At 38.2% G+C, this 18,891-nt stretch overlaps 1 protein-coding gene across 1 annotated transcript; it reads right to left on the reverse strand.

Moving 5' to 3' along the window:
• Positions 1–1,845: 1,845 nt before the first annotated feature.
• Positions 1,846–5,335, reverse strand: LOC119912798 (melanocortin receptor 4-like). Its single transcript, XM_038732048.1, has one exon. It carries the CDS (start codon positions 4,897–4,899, stop codon positions 3,916–3,918), a length of 984 nt encoding a protein of 327 aa, XP_038587976.1. The 5' UTR covers positions 4,900–5,335; the 3' UTR covers positions 1,846–3,915.
• Positions 5,336–18,891: the final 13,556 nt, after the last annotated feature.

Raw genomic sequence — 18,891 nt, forward strand, 5'->3', positions numbered from 1 at the left:
GCATGCTGTATTGCGCTGGTGAAAAATAGAAGACATGTAAGTTAGCAAAAATGTTTGAATTGTGATCTCAGTGAACCACCATAAACACTTCATACAGCTCTGAATGTCAGAGCTGTATGAATAGTTCAGTCTCTTCTATTTGCATACAAATAACACAACTTTACACTTTCATATTTTGCGTGCAGGTCATTCACCAATAGCAGCCCGGACTGGATAATGTGCAGAGAAAGCGTGTCCATTGTATGCTTAAATGTCAGAGAAAAAAATGTCAGGTGACATGGTATAAAGAGCAACAAAGTCTGTGTGGGGAGTTCGTCGGGGTGAAAGGAAAAAGTCCTGTGTGAAACGAAAAGTCAGTGTTGACTTATTTTATTTTATGTAAATTCTTTAACTTACAGTTTGAAATTTCCTCTACTTAAGTTAACTAATGTACAAGATGTTTTGAGAATGCTTCCCGTCTTCTGTTTTTCTAATAAAGCCTGCAGAAAATAGATGTTGCCTAAAGGAGAGTATACCAGCAGCTGGGGTGGCCGAACATATTGCAGAGATACCCTGCCCTCTAGTTGCAGAAAAGTACTAAGAGCACTGTCTAGGTGGACAAACCCCCCAGGCAAGCTTGCTCCAGGATCTCAAGAGGTGAGCTTGAGAGATACTGAAAACAACAACATTGGTTGGATAAGAAAAAAATGTATTAAAGCAAGTGGTTGATATAGGTAATGAAAAACTTCGACAGGACTTGCTTAGAGGAAAATCTGAGCAAAATCAGAGGGGGACTAAAGTTTGCTGAGTGCTGTGTCTCTGCTCAAAATACCTCAAAGGCAAAGGGAGCCGAGCACAGGTGCACCGCTGTTTTAAAAAAACATGCTACCACCTGATTATCCAATAGATGATCCAATACATCAATACATTTTGACTCCCACTGGAACACAAACCTGTAACTCCGTCTGGATGCCCTCTTGTTCTGCTTATTTTCTTAACGCACAGAATCTTTGACTTGTAAAATCTTTGTGAAGTACAGCAGCTAACCACGGCGGCATGAGGTATACACACTGTGCTGGTGAAATCATCAATCAGCCGATGCTGAGTCACTGCTTAATAGATTTCATATTTGTTTCCTTTTACAGGCATATTGCTTACTGCCTGAACGTATAAAATGAATTATTTTGCACACATGAATGCATTTCTGTAGTATAGCAGCATTTGCAGTTATATACTGTATATATATGAAAAAGATATCGGTTTTCTCAAACCTTGAAATTACCGCTTCAATTCATCAGCTTCTCTTCGTTTCCATCCCACCAACTTGCATAGATTTAATGATAAAAGGATGTTCTTTCATCAGAGTACTACTAAAAAAACTGAAAACATCCCTGTTGTTTGCAGATCCAGGGTTTAGTTATTCTATGAATCCTTTACAACAAACTATTAAGATATAATTAAATTAAATTACTATTTTTCACTCTGATGCTCCCACAGCAATACTGAATACAATTTATTTTCCAGAGTTATACAGAATCAAAGGACTTGTGACATTTTTCTAGCACACAAACTTCAGTTTCTCACCTAAGGGCAAAAAAACTGCTGTATTTCCACATTTATGGGTCAGGTTCATGTGAAAACCTGCTGTGAATTGCAGTTGTGCTTGAATGAATGCACGTTTTCAGTGATATTAGAATATATTCCTTTACTTTTTTAAAGAAGTCCAGTTGTTTTTGATTGTGAGGTTGTTTTCACATCTGAATTTAAGGAATTGTGTGACTTAAGTAAAACGTAATCAACCTAGGTAAAGTTTAAAGTCTGCACTCCAGAGGAAAGCTGACAAACAGAGCTGTTGCTGAGGTGGCAATTTGATTTATTGAAGTTACTTTGGCAGCAGTGATTCACAGAGGATACGGTAGTCAAGCAAACACCTTCATATCAGCACACATGAATCAAATTCCAGGCGAAGCTTTAAACAGAAAAAAACTGTTTACATCAGTTTTCTTGTGTATTTTATGAGCTTAGATATGCACTTCAAGTTTAAAAAGGCATAAATAAATAAGGCAATATTAAAAATAGCATTTACCTACATATAAAGACTCAATTTAGTTCAATCAGTTTCTGAAATACTGTCACAGAGGATATCGTTGCTCTTTACATCACAGTGAAACATATTTAAGGCAAGGATAGAAAGCAATAAGTTACACAACACATACACATAAAAATACATTCAGTAAAATCTGTTGCAGAAACATGATGAAAAATAGATCTCTATATTATGACATGTACATGCTGAGAGTGAGAACAACCCACATGAGCAAATTTACACAAATATCCACAAACCACAAAGAGCTTTGATTAAAAAGATACAGTATCATGAGTCCGAGTGGACTGACAGTAGGTCTGTGAAGAGTCTGTTTTAGCGATTTGCTCAGATGAAAATCATGATGCGCTCACATTAAAATGACTTTCTCTTAATCTCTGGGATAAAAACTCTCTTTTCTGCTGCCCTGACTCAAAGGGGTAATCAGAGGTAGGGATCTACAAAAACTTCATCCCTGATCAGGTAGGGTGTAAACGCGCCATAATGGAGCCAAACAAATTGGAATACACACTAGAAGAAATGTTCTAGGCCACCCTGAATTGTTTTTCCATTTGTCTGTAGGTGCAAATAAATAAATAAATAAAAATTCTCAACCAGAAAGTGCCATCTTTTGTGCCTGAGAAATACGCTGACTAATATTTTTCCTGATTTTGACAGTTCAAAGTTATGCTCCAAATAATCTCTTCTACATCTTTTGTGTAATTTGTTTTAGTACATTCTGTACTGATGGTATATATTTATTTACTCTTACTGTAAATATGTAGCCTTTTATGTCTTTACCCTTTTAATTCAGTAAGGGATTTTACATCTGTACCAAACTGCATTTTGGATCTTAATAAATATTGTGCAAAACCATCAGAAAACGGTCTGTGGTTACTACGTTGAGTGGGCTATTATAAGCAGCGGTCAGCAAAGAGCGGAAATTAGGTATTTTTGTGCTGTTGTTTCCAGAAGAATCTAGTTTCTCAGTGCTCTTATCCTTTTAACAAAGGAAGAAAATTTCAAACTTGCTGAAAATCATAAAAGCACACTATAGCTTAACAGGATATTTACTCGAGGGTAATCAGTGAGGTGTAACCTCTTTTATCTCATCATTTTATCTCATGAAAAGTAACTGTTAGCTATTTCTTTACATTCACTGTAATGCAAAACAAAAGTATATCCTAGAGATATACGTATCCTTGCTTGCGGTGTGCAAATACCCTTTCTGTTATGCGATGGATTACACTCTCAAACATGGAGGTAGTCTGTCATACTATGTTAATATCTGTGCAAGATATCCAGTATGTCATATAGAGTACATGCACTGTGGCATTTAGATTCTATGTTTTGCCAGCTGTGACATTTAAGTGTCCTAATCTATACAGTTTCGTAGAGACAACCATGGTATTTTAGATGTTTTTTTTTTTTTTTTTTTACAGTGAACAGCAAGAAAAGGGTGGTAGATAGATAAGATTTCAGACAGAGAAAGAGAAAGCATTTGTAAATGCACCACAGGTTGAGCATGTGTATTAATTGTATACATGCTGTTAACACTTACTTTAAATTGCACTTCAGAACAGCATTTACTACAAAGCAAAATAGCATTTGTCTACACAATAATACTCATTTTTACAAGGGATTTGTAAACCTACCTCTTCGACAAATTGACTCACAAAACCACAGGCGAGCGCCCTGCTTATCAAACATTTACAAGTAATTGCGAGAGCACAGAGCCACATCAGTCCACAATGATTACATCTCAAAACCTCAAAAACCTTGTTGGGCAAGTTTCATTTTGTTTGCATTGTGGCCGTCAGGGACATGGCTCTGCTGACACTAAAAAAATCTGCTTACACACACAAGAGAGCATGAGAGCAGCAGAAAATCTCTTTAAAGGTTTTTCTCATCTCTTGGCTGCGAAAGGCATAGATGATGGGGTCAATGACAGAGTTGCACATGATGAGGATGAGGTACATGTTGAAGTGGGACATGAAACATGTGCAGTAGGGGTTCCTTGGGCAGGTGATCATGAGGATGAGGTGGAGGAAAAAGGGTGCCCAACACACCACGAACACCCCAAGTAGGATGGTGAGGGTGATGGCACCCTTCATGTTGGCTCGCTGATGGATGGGCGCGTTGCCCGGCAGCGCTGCGATCCGCTTCATGTGCAAACGTGCCAGCAGGAACATGTGAACGTAGAGCGATGCCATGAGCACCAGCATGGTGAAGAACATGGTGATGAGACAGATGAGCACAGTGGTGCTCTCTGAGTAGATGATAAACAGGATGCCGGAAACAATGCAGCACATCCAGATGCTGCTGATGACCAACATTGCTCTTCGCAGGGTGACAATGTTGTGGTATCGTAACGCATAGAAGATTGTGATGTAACGATCCACGGCGATGGCCAGCAAGCTGCAGATAGATGCCAAGAGGGAGCTACAGATCATAGAGTCAAACACATTGTCCATGTTTTTGATCAACGTAACTGGGATGGTTAGGCTGCCCCCATTGATCAGAGCTATAACAATAGTTTCAGAGGCATTGGAGACACTAACAAGCATGTCAGCAACCGCGAGGCTACAGATGAAAAAGTACATTGGGGAGTGAAGGTTCTTGTTTTTGACTATAGCAGCGACAACCAAGATGTTCTCCAGCAGGCTGATGATGCCCAGAGTGAGGAAAACCTCTGTGGAAATCAGCAGTTGTTCGTAGCATCCTGCTGGTGAGTCCTGCTCCTCAGCTGATAAGTCTTTGTTAAGTGGCAAAATGCCTGAGGTTTGGCTCCTGTTATGGTTGCCTTGGAGCAATCCATGGTGTTCTGTGGTGTTCATAATTTCTCCTTTTAAATTCCTTGTCGTGTCAATTCTTCTTTTTCCGTTGTTATTTGTCCATCTGCGTTGTCGGTGTTAAAATCTCAACGTGTGCGCTTCTCAGTCATCCTCATTATCTGCAGGACAACCTTGGCACCCTTGAGAGGGAATGAAAAAAATCTTAGCCGGTGTTCCTTCGCACCAAGAAAGGCAATTTTATTTAACATCTGTTGCTGTTGTTACTCTCAGTCAAAAACAACCCCACTGCTCTCCTCTTATCTCTCCACGCTTGAGAAAATTACAGTGTAGTAAGAAGTTAAAATAAATGTTGCCTAAAAAAGATGTGAGGAAGATAAGTGGAAGGAGTGAAGCAGAAAGCAAAAAAGTAGAATGTGTGAGACTGAAACAGTGAGCGGGAACATGGGATGCTGAGAGATCAGAGCATACCAGCTCACTGTGCGAGTGCAGGCAGATCATCACTTAGTAAGCTACTGCGGTCTTCCCCTCCTCTCTCTCTCTCTGCTATTATACCAGGCACGCACACACACAGATACACTCCCCTGAACACTCCTGGTAGTTTTCTGTCCTATCCGCTCACTCAAGGTGGAAGGAGGAGCCAGGCATGCCTTGTTGAACATGAATGAGCAAATAAAAAATATTTGGATGTAAGATACTTGCTGCAACAAATTACAGGGTTTTAACATGCTTTTAGATAGATTAGATAGCTTAGTTTTCCATCTAACAGGGAAATCACTTAGTAATTAATCACTTTTTTACTTCCTTTTTGTCAATGGGCTGTAATCTCGCTGAGTGATGAACCACACGCCTGTTTTCTCTGTTGCTTGCAACAGACACTATTCTGCTTCTTATGTGAAGGTATTGGGTCGAGTTGTAGCTGCATGCGCACTCCAGAGTCTCTCTCTGACCACAGCCACATCACCACAACTAAGTGCAGTCCACTAACACCATAAAACAACTAGCGCCACTTCAACACAAACTCCAACACAAACTCCATGTGAGGATAAAAACCAACAATAAAGTTGTATGTGCTGAAGCCGTCAGGACAAATGAGAATCAAATCAACATTGGGAGAAAACAGGGTGAACGGCTTGAGTCACAAAAACACCACCGCTTTGTTTTGGAACCGACAAAACTGACGCAGAGTTGGCTTTCACCCTGTTGGACAGGTAAACTAACCTTACTGCGAAACATATTGTAATTTTGTGCTTTAGTTGACTGTTGTCAACGTTGTTAGATAAGATTAGCTCGCCGGCTAACGCTGACCAGTTGCTAATGTTATCCGGTGCAAAATACAAAAGACTTTGCACATTACCAGCTAACACGAACCATATTACTATCCTGTGGAACACTGTTATTATGTCAAAGTGTTGATTTTAGTCTGCAAGAAATGATGTAACGGTACAAAGCAAATGTGCCTATTATACTTGCCTAGTGATGCAAGGCATGGGCAGCTAGCTTAAGGTAGCATGGATTCACCCTTTTTGCTTTGTAACAATTTACTTTTATTGTTATTTTACCTATACTCAGGTACACAGCTTCTTCACCGGTCTCAGTCATGCTAACTAACGTGACCCTCATAATATACAATAATGCAACATGCAGGACATCAACACAGAGTAAGACCTATTCACTACAGTAAAGTTACTTACTGCGGTCTAACTGTTATAAAGTGTGGCAACAATCTCATTTATAATATTCAGTCCCGCTCTCTAACTGTTTCGTTATCATCCAATACATTTAGCTGTGCTCACATTGCTGAGCCTCTGTTGAAAGTTAAACAAATAATAACTTTAGTTAATTAAAAGCAGGTGTTTACCCTTTCACATTGTGTTGCAGTAGATTAAAAGCCCGTTATCCACTCAAAATGAACCTGAAGATGCCACTCAGGGAACTGCATAAGAGGTGACATAATCATGTCTCAGTGTGAAAGTCAAGTTGTTTCAAGGTTTTCTTGCATGCCAACTTTAACTAACTTGATAGTGTAATATCTGCCAAGTTTCAAGGTCTGCTCTTTTTTAACTGATGGTATTTTATAACAAACAACAATAACAAAAAGTGCATTTACCTCACCACCTGATCACACTTCTCTACATCTTTCAGAAAAGGGATATTTTGACAGATAGTGCTTTCATTCTGCTCTGACTTTCATGAGTGTAAAGTCAAGCATGTAGAGTTGGATGGATAAAAAAAAAACAAAGCTATATGAAAAGCTTACTTTTCAGCACTGGCTGTCTTACAAATGAATTTGGCTGGAAATTAATGAAAGATTATACTAGGCTATGTTCACTAAAGCTGCTGACCAAGAAACCAGTGAATGGATTGCGTTGTGTCCCGAAGAAACCTTTTCTATATGTTTCCATATCACCATGCTTTACAGTGTTAAACAAACTCATACATGTCACGTTGAGAGCATGCCATTAAAGATCTGATTATGGATTTGGTGATAAAATGCATCTCCAGCTCTCTAACAACCTCGTTGGTAAATCAGCAACTTGCTTAATTTGCTCACAGAATATCGACTGTCATATCAATTAATATCAGCTTCTTGCAGTAAACAGGCTAAAAATCTTGCCTCAAAATAAAAACTAGCAACATTGTTGCTAATGACAAATCAATATTCAGCCCTAATTAGCCTGTTTCAACACAGAGTGCTGTCTCAAGAGAAAATATTTTTTGGATTAACAGATGTCAGTGATGATGGATAACCTGCAGTGAAAGGTCACTTTCATGGGAATAATCGATTTCAGTATAAAGACCAAACATGAATTAAGTTATGGGAGGATAAATAGCACTCAGTGTGGTAACGAGCTCTTTGTATATTTGGCAATTGTGAGGTAATTAGTGGTAAAAAAAAAAAGGTAGTTAGTGCCATTAAATAATACAATAAGCAATTATTATTCACATTATGCATGTGTTTTTTTCAACATTTGCAAAATTTTGTTAACTAACTGCAGGAAATAATATATTGTTAATGTTATCACTTAAGTAATTATGTAGTGACTATTTCAACAAAACATACATTCCAGGAGTGAGTAAAAAGTACTCACTCCATTAATTATTCACTCATCGTACTGTAATTATGAAATTATTATATACAGAAAAATATTGCTGCACTACCATATCCCCTGCAGCAAATCCCCCTTCTTGGCTGTCCGTTACTATGCTCACTATGCTCCAAGCACACCCAAATATAGCAACATATACTGCCTCTGCATTTTAATGTCTGAGAGATCAGGAGTTTTCTCTCTTCTGTCTTCTATCTGGCTCTAAGAACTCATGCAGTTTTCTGGATTATTGCAATTCAGATGCTGAATTCAGGTAGCTAGAAACCTCCTCTAGCTATCTGTCACTGTCAGAATTCAGTTGAATGTTATTGTCCTGGGGAATAAATCTCTCTGGCTCCGATTTTGTGCTGTCCCAGACAGTTGTGAAAGAAATGTGCTTTGGTCATCAATCAGAAACTCTTAGATTGTAATGAGTGACAAGTCCACCAACAGCTGATTTAGAGCTTCAGCAAACAAAAGACAGGCAGGGTTTAAAACTCTGATAATATCAGACAACAATATGATTGCTGTTATGTGACACTTGCTTTGAAACCAAGTGCAGTTACCTCTGTTTCAAATATTTCTATTGTTAAGTACCATCATTGTAGTCACACATAACAATGTAATATAATATTGTCATGGTTCGTCCGTGACTCCAGCTGTGTTCTGTGTTTCTGCTGTGTTTTTCCCTTCAATCTCCCCTTGTGTGTCTGTGTGTGTTTGTGTTGTGGGCATATTTTTTTGTTTTGTGGCGCCTGGTTCTCCTCCACACACCTGCTGGCAATCTACTCATCAAGCCTTCTGGCTTAAATTCTTTTGGTCTCCTGTCATTCATTGCCAGATTTTTACTGCTCAGTGGTAACGCAGCTCTCAGCCTAAAATATTTTCTTTAGTGAAACCTGTAGTGTTTTTGTGACTGTTGCCTCCACATTTTTCCTGTGCTCAAGTGTTCCAGTGCCGGCATCTCACATGTTCCCAGCAACTCCCCACGTCTTTTACTCAGACCATCTTCGCTCAGCCATCTCCACCACCCATCTGCCTGCCCGCCTCCTGCCATTGTCAGCCCTGCATCCCCCTATCAGCTTAACTATTGTGATTAAAGACTTCCACCATCGAGTATGTGTCCGCTCTTGGGTGTTAAACCTAACAAATATAATGCTTCTTTATTAAATACATAATAGATACACATACAATCTAAACCACAATGTTACAACATTAGTATGAGCTTATTTGTATTAAGTATGCCATAGGACAGGAGTCACTGCTAAGTAGTTTGCAGTTTACTTACTGTAAATCCTCAGAAGTTCCAAGAACGATCAAAATAGGTCTGGAATTATCAGAATTTTGAGTAGCTTCAAAAGAAGAGGTATTTGATTCAAGCAAGGCATAGCTATGAAGTACCTCTGACAACATTTCTTACACACTAGGGACACCTCTGAGAATACGTTAGTAGTGAAGTCTATGTAGGATGTTAAATTGTATTAAACAATGCCTAGCGTTGATAGCTAACATACTCTAATTCCACACTCCGATTCCACATTAACACAGTTTTTTTTTTTTATTATTATTTTGAAAATCCATTGCTCACTGGCTCTGAATACACACACAGTCAAACCATGGGTAACAGGAGGGGTAGGATGTTGATCAGCTTGCAAATCACCCACCCAAACAAGCAGCGGAGGGAGGCTTCGGCAGACTTCTTGGCTGCAGAGTGTGGGAGAACCAGGGCCGTGCAGAGACCTTTGGAAGGGCAGGTGCTCAAAGTATAACAGGGGCACATGGAACAAGGATTTAAATAGGGCTGTTCTCAAAATATCGATACAGAAATATATTGTTATGTATTCCTTGATTATATGCGTATACAGATGCTTCCGTAACAAATGTTGTGAAACACAGTTTTGAAAAAGAAACACAGGGAATACCCAGATGTAGCTTTAAAACACGGTGGGCTGACATAACTTACAGGGAACAGTTTCTGTCGAGGGGTTGCTGGGGATGCTGCTGCTGCTGCTTTTGTTGCTGCTGATACTACTGGAAGTGATCTGTAACTAGAGATATTATAACAAACAGGATATATATTAGCTGATGAAACAAATATGTGACCATGACAAGATGTAAAGATTGCTGACAGTATTTGGGACCGGCTCACTATGACTGACCTGCTGTAGCTGCAGCCGCTGCCAAGGCTGGCTGCTATGAGAAAATAAGAGGGAGATGCTCACAGAGACTGCTGCACACCGAGAGCCGCAGGTAGAGGAAATAAGATACCAGGTTCAAAAAACTGTGGGAAATAATCTGGGAAGGGAGACAAATCTATAGACAGGTGTGTGTGTGTGTGTGTGTGTGTGTGTGTGTATAGGCAATATTGTGATAATGATTTTATATATTGCATTGTGAATCTGAGATATATTTGGATTTTGATTGACTAGATGTCCAATCATAAATCTAAAAAGATGTGTGTGTGTTCATTCTGTTGGCCCATAATAACCATGACAGAGCAGCATTTACCTTTCACATTAACATTTCATACCTTTGTCTGAAATCTATATAGGGCCATTTCTTCTTCCATTTTTACTGTTCTGATTTAAATGATCGTTTTAAAAAGGGCTTATAAGTAGGCTATAATTCGGAGGAATAAGTAATAAACCTGTTTTACCAAAGTTGTTATAATTATTTTAAGGCACACTACGTTTTTTATTAAGTTATTGTAATAATCCTAGTTCAAGTGAAAGGTTTTTAATCAAATGACATAAAAAATACAATACCTCGCGACGCCCGTGAAACTTTTCTCCCTCAAAGAGCAAGAATGAAGTGAACAGAGCACCTTTGTTTATCTGTGTGCAGAAGTAACGTTAGCTGTCGGCACAGTTTTAGTCAGCTGCTAATGTTACTTCCACAGCCGACACACAGCAATATACAACTACTGTGCTGCTCTCTTTGCGTGTTTCTTGTAAAATACATCCAACAACCCACAACAAGCACATTGCGGCAAACCCATCTTACCGGCGGAATCGCAGGTGTCCTGTAGTCAGAGCTCGTCACGGATGAGATCATCAGGTGAAAGGTCATAATGTGGGTCATTTTATTTACTGCGAAATTATTATTAATTCACTTTACTAATAGTTTGATTCGGCAGGCCTTCACAAAAGGACCTTTACAAATGTAAAAATTAATTAATTAAATTTGTCATTGACAAAAGGGAACTTTGGGCATCAAAGGGCAAAAGGGCAGGTGCTCAAGCACCCATTGCACCCCCCTCTGCACGTGCATGGGGAGAACAGCTACACCTTATGCTCCACCACTTCACCTCACTAACAGGGAAAGTTGATAGGCCTACTGAACATAGACTCACTGTTTTCGCTACTCCCTGATGAGAGAAAAATGTTTCTGCTGATACCTGTTCAGAAAAACTCCCCAAGAAAACTGGATTCTGATGGTAACTTGTTTTAACAAGCTAGATACAAGGTAATGCCCTGGCAGTGGCAAATAGCTTTGGTTTAATATTTGATTTGATTTGATGAGGTGGGAACCAATGATCTTCTGAGCAGTTTTAATCACCCGCGGCAGAGCCCTCCGGTCCTGGGCCGTGCACATCCCATGTTAGTTATGTTTCCAGTCAGGATGCTTTCTGTTACTCCTCTGTAAAAGCAATGCTGCATATTTCTCATTTCTTTCTTTACATGAAGAAGTAAAGGGGGTTTGCTGATATGGGTAAGAAAACATACTTACCCCAAACTAATTTTGCAAAATTGTCATTATAAACCAAAGCTTGTTTATTTTTTAGTTACTTTTCAAAAATGAGAGTAATATACAGTAAATGGATAATGTGGCTTGATGATCATTGAATTTTTCACTCCTTAACTCAGCACAGCACAGACTGGGGATTGAGACAGCGAAATTTATATATCATTAATTTTACCATCTTGCCACATACAAAAAATTTGTTAAAATAGCTTGGAGGCAACGTTTATCCCCATCACTCCCAATCTATGCTTTGTTAGCATGTTATATGGTTGTGGGGAGTGATTAGGTTGAAGCCAAGATGCATAATATGAACTCTGTAACAAAAAGGATTGAAAGTACAAGCCAACCTCACAACAAAACATTTACAGTTTAAACAGAAGAACAGTCTTTAACACACCAAAAAACACTCAAATCTTAGACCAAGTGCATTTAAAACCTATTTAATAAACAATACTACAAAACACAAAGAAGTAAACAGCCATTAGTCATTACAGCAACTCTCTTGTAATTGTGCTGGTACTGCCAATCATTCCTTTTAAAGTACCTGTAGGAGTAATAAGTGTTGACCAAAATTAAAGATTTATTATTATAATATATAGTTCACTACTAGCTATGGTTTCTGTGGGAAAACTGCTTCTTCTAATTCAGAATCTTGAGAAATTAATCAGCCTAATGCATCAGGGGGAGATACTGTGATTATATGAGCACAAAAGGAAACCACAGTCAAGGCTGCTTCTCCTCTCGATGAAATACCTGTTAAAGGCTGTTACCATGGTAAAGGTGTAGAGCATGTGCATGGATAAAAACAATCAAAACCTTCATATCTAACATGTAAATGCCTACAGAGATCTACCCTTTCAACTTAACCTTTAATTCACTTTTCTTTTGTGATGCAGATAAGATAACACTAGAGGAGATTTGTAACGTTTTACCTATAATACCTACCTAAAGACGACCTTTTATGTCTAAGCAAGTGGTCAGTAATTCTGTTAGTTCAATGACAAACACAAACAACATAATTAAATTCCTGATATAATGATCAATTTATAGTTCCTTGTTATAACCCCGCATTCCACTCAAAGCTGCATTATGCCGCAACATAGCTATTCTCAATTTTACACCTTTAGTTCCTGCACCAACACTTTTCACACTCCTCTTGAAAAATGTCCTCCTAAAAATGGCATCAGACCAAGCGTAACTAGCACCCTTCCAGGAAACGAACCATGCGGGTGTGGAATAAAACTAAACAGCAATCAGCACTAATGGCAATCTGCTGGATCGACGCTTTACAGAAAGCTATGAACAACAGTGGAAATCACAGCGACGGATTTATGGCACTCTGTCGTAGCATGTTGAAATGATCGATGGAATGATAGAAATCATTTCTGTATACAGAAATTCACTGTATACAGCTCTGACAGTGTCTTTTGTAACTTAAAAGGCCTCCAGGACTTAAGGAATATATGCTGTTAAGCATTTAAATCAGAAGCTGAAAAGGGCTGCGAGAATACTTTATTAGTGACTTGTGATGCACCACAAGTCTGACCGTACTGATATGTCTACACCTGAAATTTTAATGTGTATCCTGAACTTAAATTAAAATTGGCCTGCAAGACAATCCTTTATTATTGTAAAGGTATAGGGTACATGAAAGCGACTTCTGTTTGATGCAGATATATAGAGTTTCCTCTCAAAAACACAGGATAACGGCATGGCTGACCTTTTCCAAGCTTATGGAGGGTAAAAAACACTTGATCTTTGTGCATTCCTTGATTAAAGGAAGGCGGACTACACTATTTTCTTTGTCTTCCCCTTAAAGGTCAAATAGAAAATCACTCCAACTGGCCACAGGGCAAAATAACACTATTTTGGGACTGGGGTTATAGAGTGAGAGATAGATGCAGATGCACAATATGGATCCATGAATTGCGCTTCAGCTGCATGAAGAGAAAGATTTTGGCTTTATTCATGAAACATTAGCACACACGTAATTCTTACCTTCAAATTTTAATAGGATTTGCTATTCATTTTGGGCTGAGTCAGGAGTACCAAGGACATAATGATGTCATCCTGAGCTCTTCGTGCCTCTGGGGCCTTTAAGATTATTTGCATTTCTACTCCATGAACTTGTTGCACAGATGTACAGTGTTTGTTCTCATCACAGAGGTAGTAGTGGTTTTACAGATAAACGTTTAATTAATTAATTTGTTCTTGTGCGTTATCAATTTAGAAGCAGCAAGAGAGAACGAGTTCAACTGTTTCAGCACCACGGAGAGAAACACAGTACGAGAGAGAATGAAGAAAGTGACTCAAGGACTTTCTCAAAACAGAGACCAAGTTCAGACCCATCCTCTTGGGAGTTTGAATTTAGCAAGCTCAGCTCCACAGTCCAAGCTCCTGAGGACAGGAGGAGGACAGAGTATGATCAACTGGAACAACAGCATTCTTGCTGACAACAGCTATGCTTGACTATAGTGATCACACAATTGTAAATTGCTGTATTGTGACAATTAAATCTCAGCTGAAATGTCTGAACAATTGTCAGCTGTCAAAACAGACTTTTTTGGAAAAAATATAAATAACGAAATTGATGGGTGATGCAGTCAATTACAATTACAATTTCTATTTTTGTTGCTACAATTGTTATTTATGTCAGAGGTTGCACGCCTCTGGAGCAACCAGGGGTTTAGTGTCTTGCTCAGGGACACATTGGTGGACGTGTCATAGTGGGAAGTTGAACCCAGGCATGCGTCTTATTCACTGCTCCATCACCACCCCTGTTACTTCGCATAAAGACCCCTTTTCAGCTGTGTAGACCACTCCACCTTGAGAGAATATGAATTTTGGGGCTCCATTAAACAATTAAAGTACTTAGTTAATTATAATCCCTAATGTACAAAGCATTTCTAAACACTTTTACTACTGATACTTTAATAACATTTTACTGATAATACTTCTGTACTTTTAGTAGGCTTTTGAATGCAGGACTTTTACTTTACTTACTTTACTGGTAATTCTCTAACCACTGTTGTCTGGTACCCACACTTCTGGTTAGGGGTAGTTCAGACTGACAAGGAAAGCTCTTAATGCACTGAACCCTTCACATGAATGCAAAAAGGGAGTGAGACAAGCAGAAAGATTTAAGACATTGAAAGTTTTACTGTGAGGATCTGTTTAAATTTTAAAGGAAGTTAGCAGGATGTCAAAACAGGTGTGTCTGAACAGGATTCACAACTTGAAATACTTTTTATGAAAAGCTGTTTTGATTCTTTTGATGCATGCAGACTAAAGGCAGATAAATTATCAAGGAAAAGACACATTTGGGCTTAAAAAGCGCTTCAAAGGTAACGGCAGTCATCACTTTTTTTCCTTTCCTCTCTTGGACCAGGCAGGTTGCCCCTGTAAATCTATAAGAATTAGAATTGGGGCTTGTTGTTTCCCCTAAATGAACTGAACTATTGAATTGTGGAGAATCTAACGATTTGTAGCATGTTCATACGGACATATTGATAATACGTTCAAATATTAGTATTAAAATATTTGCATTAATCTAAGCAGCTTAGAAGCAGCTAAAGCAAGCGACAGGGTTTAAGAGGTTTTATACATCCAAAGAACTTCTATAAAAACTAGACCAGGCGTTAAATTGAAGCAAGCGTTTATTTGTTAAAATGTGTTCCCACACCAGGCCAGTAAACGGGATAGGTGGCTATTTGGGACTCGGCTATTAATTGAAGTTTTACGGAAATATTAATAATATTAAATATGACAGGACAAAATCTCATCTATCTCAGTGCTGATGCTGAGATATCAAACCTGTGCTTAAGGGGCAGTTAAAATGTCATGTTCTACTGAAGTATTTTCCTGGGATATGTTTCTGCAAAAGGTTTTTGCATAATGAACAGCAAAAACTCCCTAAACTTCTCTGCGGAGGTGTCAATCCTGTGGCTGCTGGAAAAGATAAAAACAGAGACTTTTACTTTTAAGAGTATACAGGGCTATTTACCAAGAAAGCAGACAAGAGCACAAAGTTTGGATATTTTACTGGCTATTAGAGAACTTGTTTGCTTTTCATTTGTGCTGAGATTTTCTGCATTGTCACGGATGGTTGTTATTTTGCGCCTGGCAATATTTCTGTGTTGAATTATCCAGGAAAGATGGAGATTTTAGATTTGAATCCAGCGTGCCGCCCTTTGCAGTATGTCATCCCTCTTTCTCTCCCTCATTTCCCTATCCACTATCCTATCTATAATAAACGCAAAAATTTAGATTTTCTGCATTTCCACCTAGTTGAAAATCCCACATTTCATGATCATGTTTGATAGATTAAGCATATCTGTACTTTCCATGAGTAGCAGCACTTCTGTAACACAGAAACGAACTGGGGAAAAAGCTGTTATGCCTGAATGCCTGATTTTAAAACTTATTTTCGAGCTGAACCCTTGAACTAGAATTCTCGACTGATCAATCGCTGAATTGTTCTCTGGGCATTCATGTGTCCTGTGTAATGCCAGAGAGGGTCACTATTGTGGTTAATAAAATTCCAATACTAAATAATATTATTAATTTTTCATTCTTTGGGACAAGAATTACATTTGAGAATGCTTTAAGAGCCAAACATAGGAGAACACATTCATAAAGAGACTGTCTGCTACTTCAAGCAAAGTGTTGAAGCACGTTGAGCAGCTTTGATTACATGAATAATCACTTGTACACTTAGGGCTGGGATAGCAAATCAGAGATTGGATTTACCCTACATTTGCCACAATGTTCATTATTAAAAATCCTTTGATTTCTTTTTCTGACAAATATTACTCTTGAAAAACTTTTCATGTTTTCAGTAAATTTTATTTGTTACTTATATCTAATATCCTTTAAAAGTTGTGTTTGGAGAACAGCTTATGAGAAAGCAGCAGCTGCGAATAGTATGCTGAAACTACTCTATTCTTATTTGTACATATTCACTCAGGAAATGTATTATTCATGATGACAAATGTGTTGAAAATATATCTCAAAAGGTGTGTGCTTGCCTCTGTCTGTGAGTGAGTCTACTTTTGACTTAAGTCCATAGTTTCACTTTTAGCAGTTTAATAATAAGATGCCTGGGTTGTACTGAGGTCCTGCGTACATTACGCTTGTGGATTTGATTTGAACTACATTCGCCAACTAACCATTAGGTCCTCATCCTAGGAAGTAATTTCTCCTGTAATATCGAAAGAAACCATTTAAAAACAAGTCCGATCAAACAGAACAGTCAGAAACGGTCAGAAATCAACCTAATTTAAGCATAATATATGAAATTTGTTCTTGAAGCAACCCTTTTCTCATAAACTCGCACTTCTTTATTCATGAGATATTCCAATATTGTTTTCTCAAGCTTTTCTTGTAAAATTGTTATTTTATGAGGAAAAAGTTATAATAACCCATTCCTTTCCTTAGTGGCCATAATACTGCATTGTAGTTTCTTGCTTACTGGCTTGGCTGTGCACCTACATGGACAGAAAAGGCAGAACATACATACAAGTTTGACTTTTAATTTCCAATTTGAGGCAATGGCAGAATATGGAGAGAATGTTGTTTTATTTCTCCCTAACATACTGGCTCTAAAATGTCCTCTCTATGCTGCAGCTAGAGTGAATTTGTACTGTTTTTAGCTTTGACTCAACAGCAGGAAATCAGGCTTCATTAAAGAGAGCCACACATACTGTGGACACACTAGAAATTGGTCAATTTGACCTTAAGGGCACACACATGCCCACGCAGACACATGAATACACACTGGAAAATGAAAAAACCAAAGGCCAACTCAACCTTTCAAGCACATACACGGTGCATACACACTTTAATTTTAATTTGCAGCAATGGGTTACATTTGTACAGATTTGTAGTCTGGCAACTTTGTCTCATATGAGATCACCTTGTACCAAAGCGGACAAAGGAGTGCTCTGCATAACAATTATTCACATTATCTAAGTATAATTTATTGCCCTGTTCAGGATTTGGGATCATCAGTCACAAATTTAATTTTACAATGGTTGTCAGACTGTCCTACAGTCCTTATTTGCTCTCAATGTTGTTGTAGTTTCTTCACAGCATTTGTTGTATTTGAAATAGAGGTATATCCTGTATATAATATGTACGTATAGTGGGCTAAATTCTGATACTATGAAAACCCTCATCTTACTCAATGGTGCCATTGACATTGCCTAAGACAGCAAAATATCCATAATTTAATTTAAAAGTAATTAATTTTGACTCATTATCAGGTCTATCCCTGCAAACAGACAGAGCTGCTTCAATGAGAGTGGGAACCCATTACTGTGAACAAATGGCTGAATGACTTTACCTGGCTCTGCAGTAGAATTACTTATCCAGTTACCTCATTTTGCACCATTGAGTGCAGATGAGAAGCTGCCAGGTATGTCAAAATGGGAGCAGAAATTGACTGGAAAAATTGAGCTTTGGGATTTTATCTCAACCACCGTGTGCTGCAGCTTCTATTTTCTCATTTATGTATTCCAAAGGTTTAGTTCTTCCACCGCAAATTCAGCAATCAATCTCCCGTGTGCTATGGATTCTATTCATCATGTTATATCCAAAAATGCAGACACACATGTGCTTGAATATATTTAAATCTGATTACTTACATAATAGTTGCAATATATTTGTAACTGTGTTTTATTAATATAGGTGTAAAAAGTTTTGTATTAATAGAAACTTAATCAGTATTTCTACACCGTTCTATTTGGTTTAGACTGGTAATGTCCTCCTAAATGTCACTCTTTGTTGTCTCGATGAAATAACATCACAAGTAAAAAGTAAAAATTGCGACAACTAAAAAAGTTGTTGCATCAGACAATTGCTAAAAGTAACCTTAAATCTTGCTTATCTTAAGGGTTTAACTTCAATTTAATTTGAAAAATATCCAACTTCAAGATATGATACAACTAAAAGGAAGGTATTTTCTATGCATATACACACCAACGACCTGAATTTCAGTGCGAAAAACGGTTATATTTCTACAGTGGTGACGGACTTTATCCAACTCCTGCTTGGACTATCTATCATGCGGGGAAAAGCACTTACTCCATGTTCCAGCTGTGCACAAGTACAGACAGAAACACCTCTGTTTTTATCCCCACTCCAAACTAAATAATGACTAGCACTCAGCCGTTAAAGAAGAGTAAAGTTTTGGTAACTGTTGATG

Source organism: Micropterus salmoides, unplaced genomic scaffold (genome assembly GCF_014851395.1).
Source record: "Micropterus salmoides isolate LMB-PRFRI ecotype aquatic unplaced genomic scaffold, ASM1485139v1 Ms_hic_scaffold_1, whole genome shotgun sequence".
Classification (NCBI taxonomy): domain Eukaryota; kingdom Metazoa; phylum Chordata; class Actinopteri; order Centrarchiformes; family Centrarchidae; genus Micropterus; species Micropterus salmoides.

What these genes read in the sequence shown, in the direction of transcription:
- LOC119912798 (XM_038732048.1), bottom strand. Translation starts at nt 4,899, where the DNA reads ATGAACACCACAGAACACCATGGATTGCTCCAAGGCAACCATAACAGG.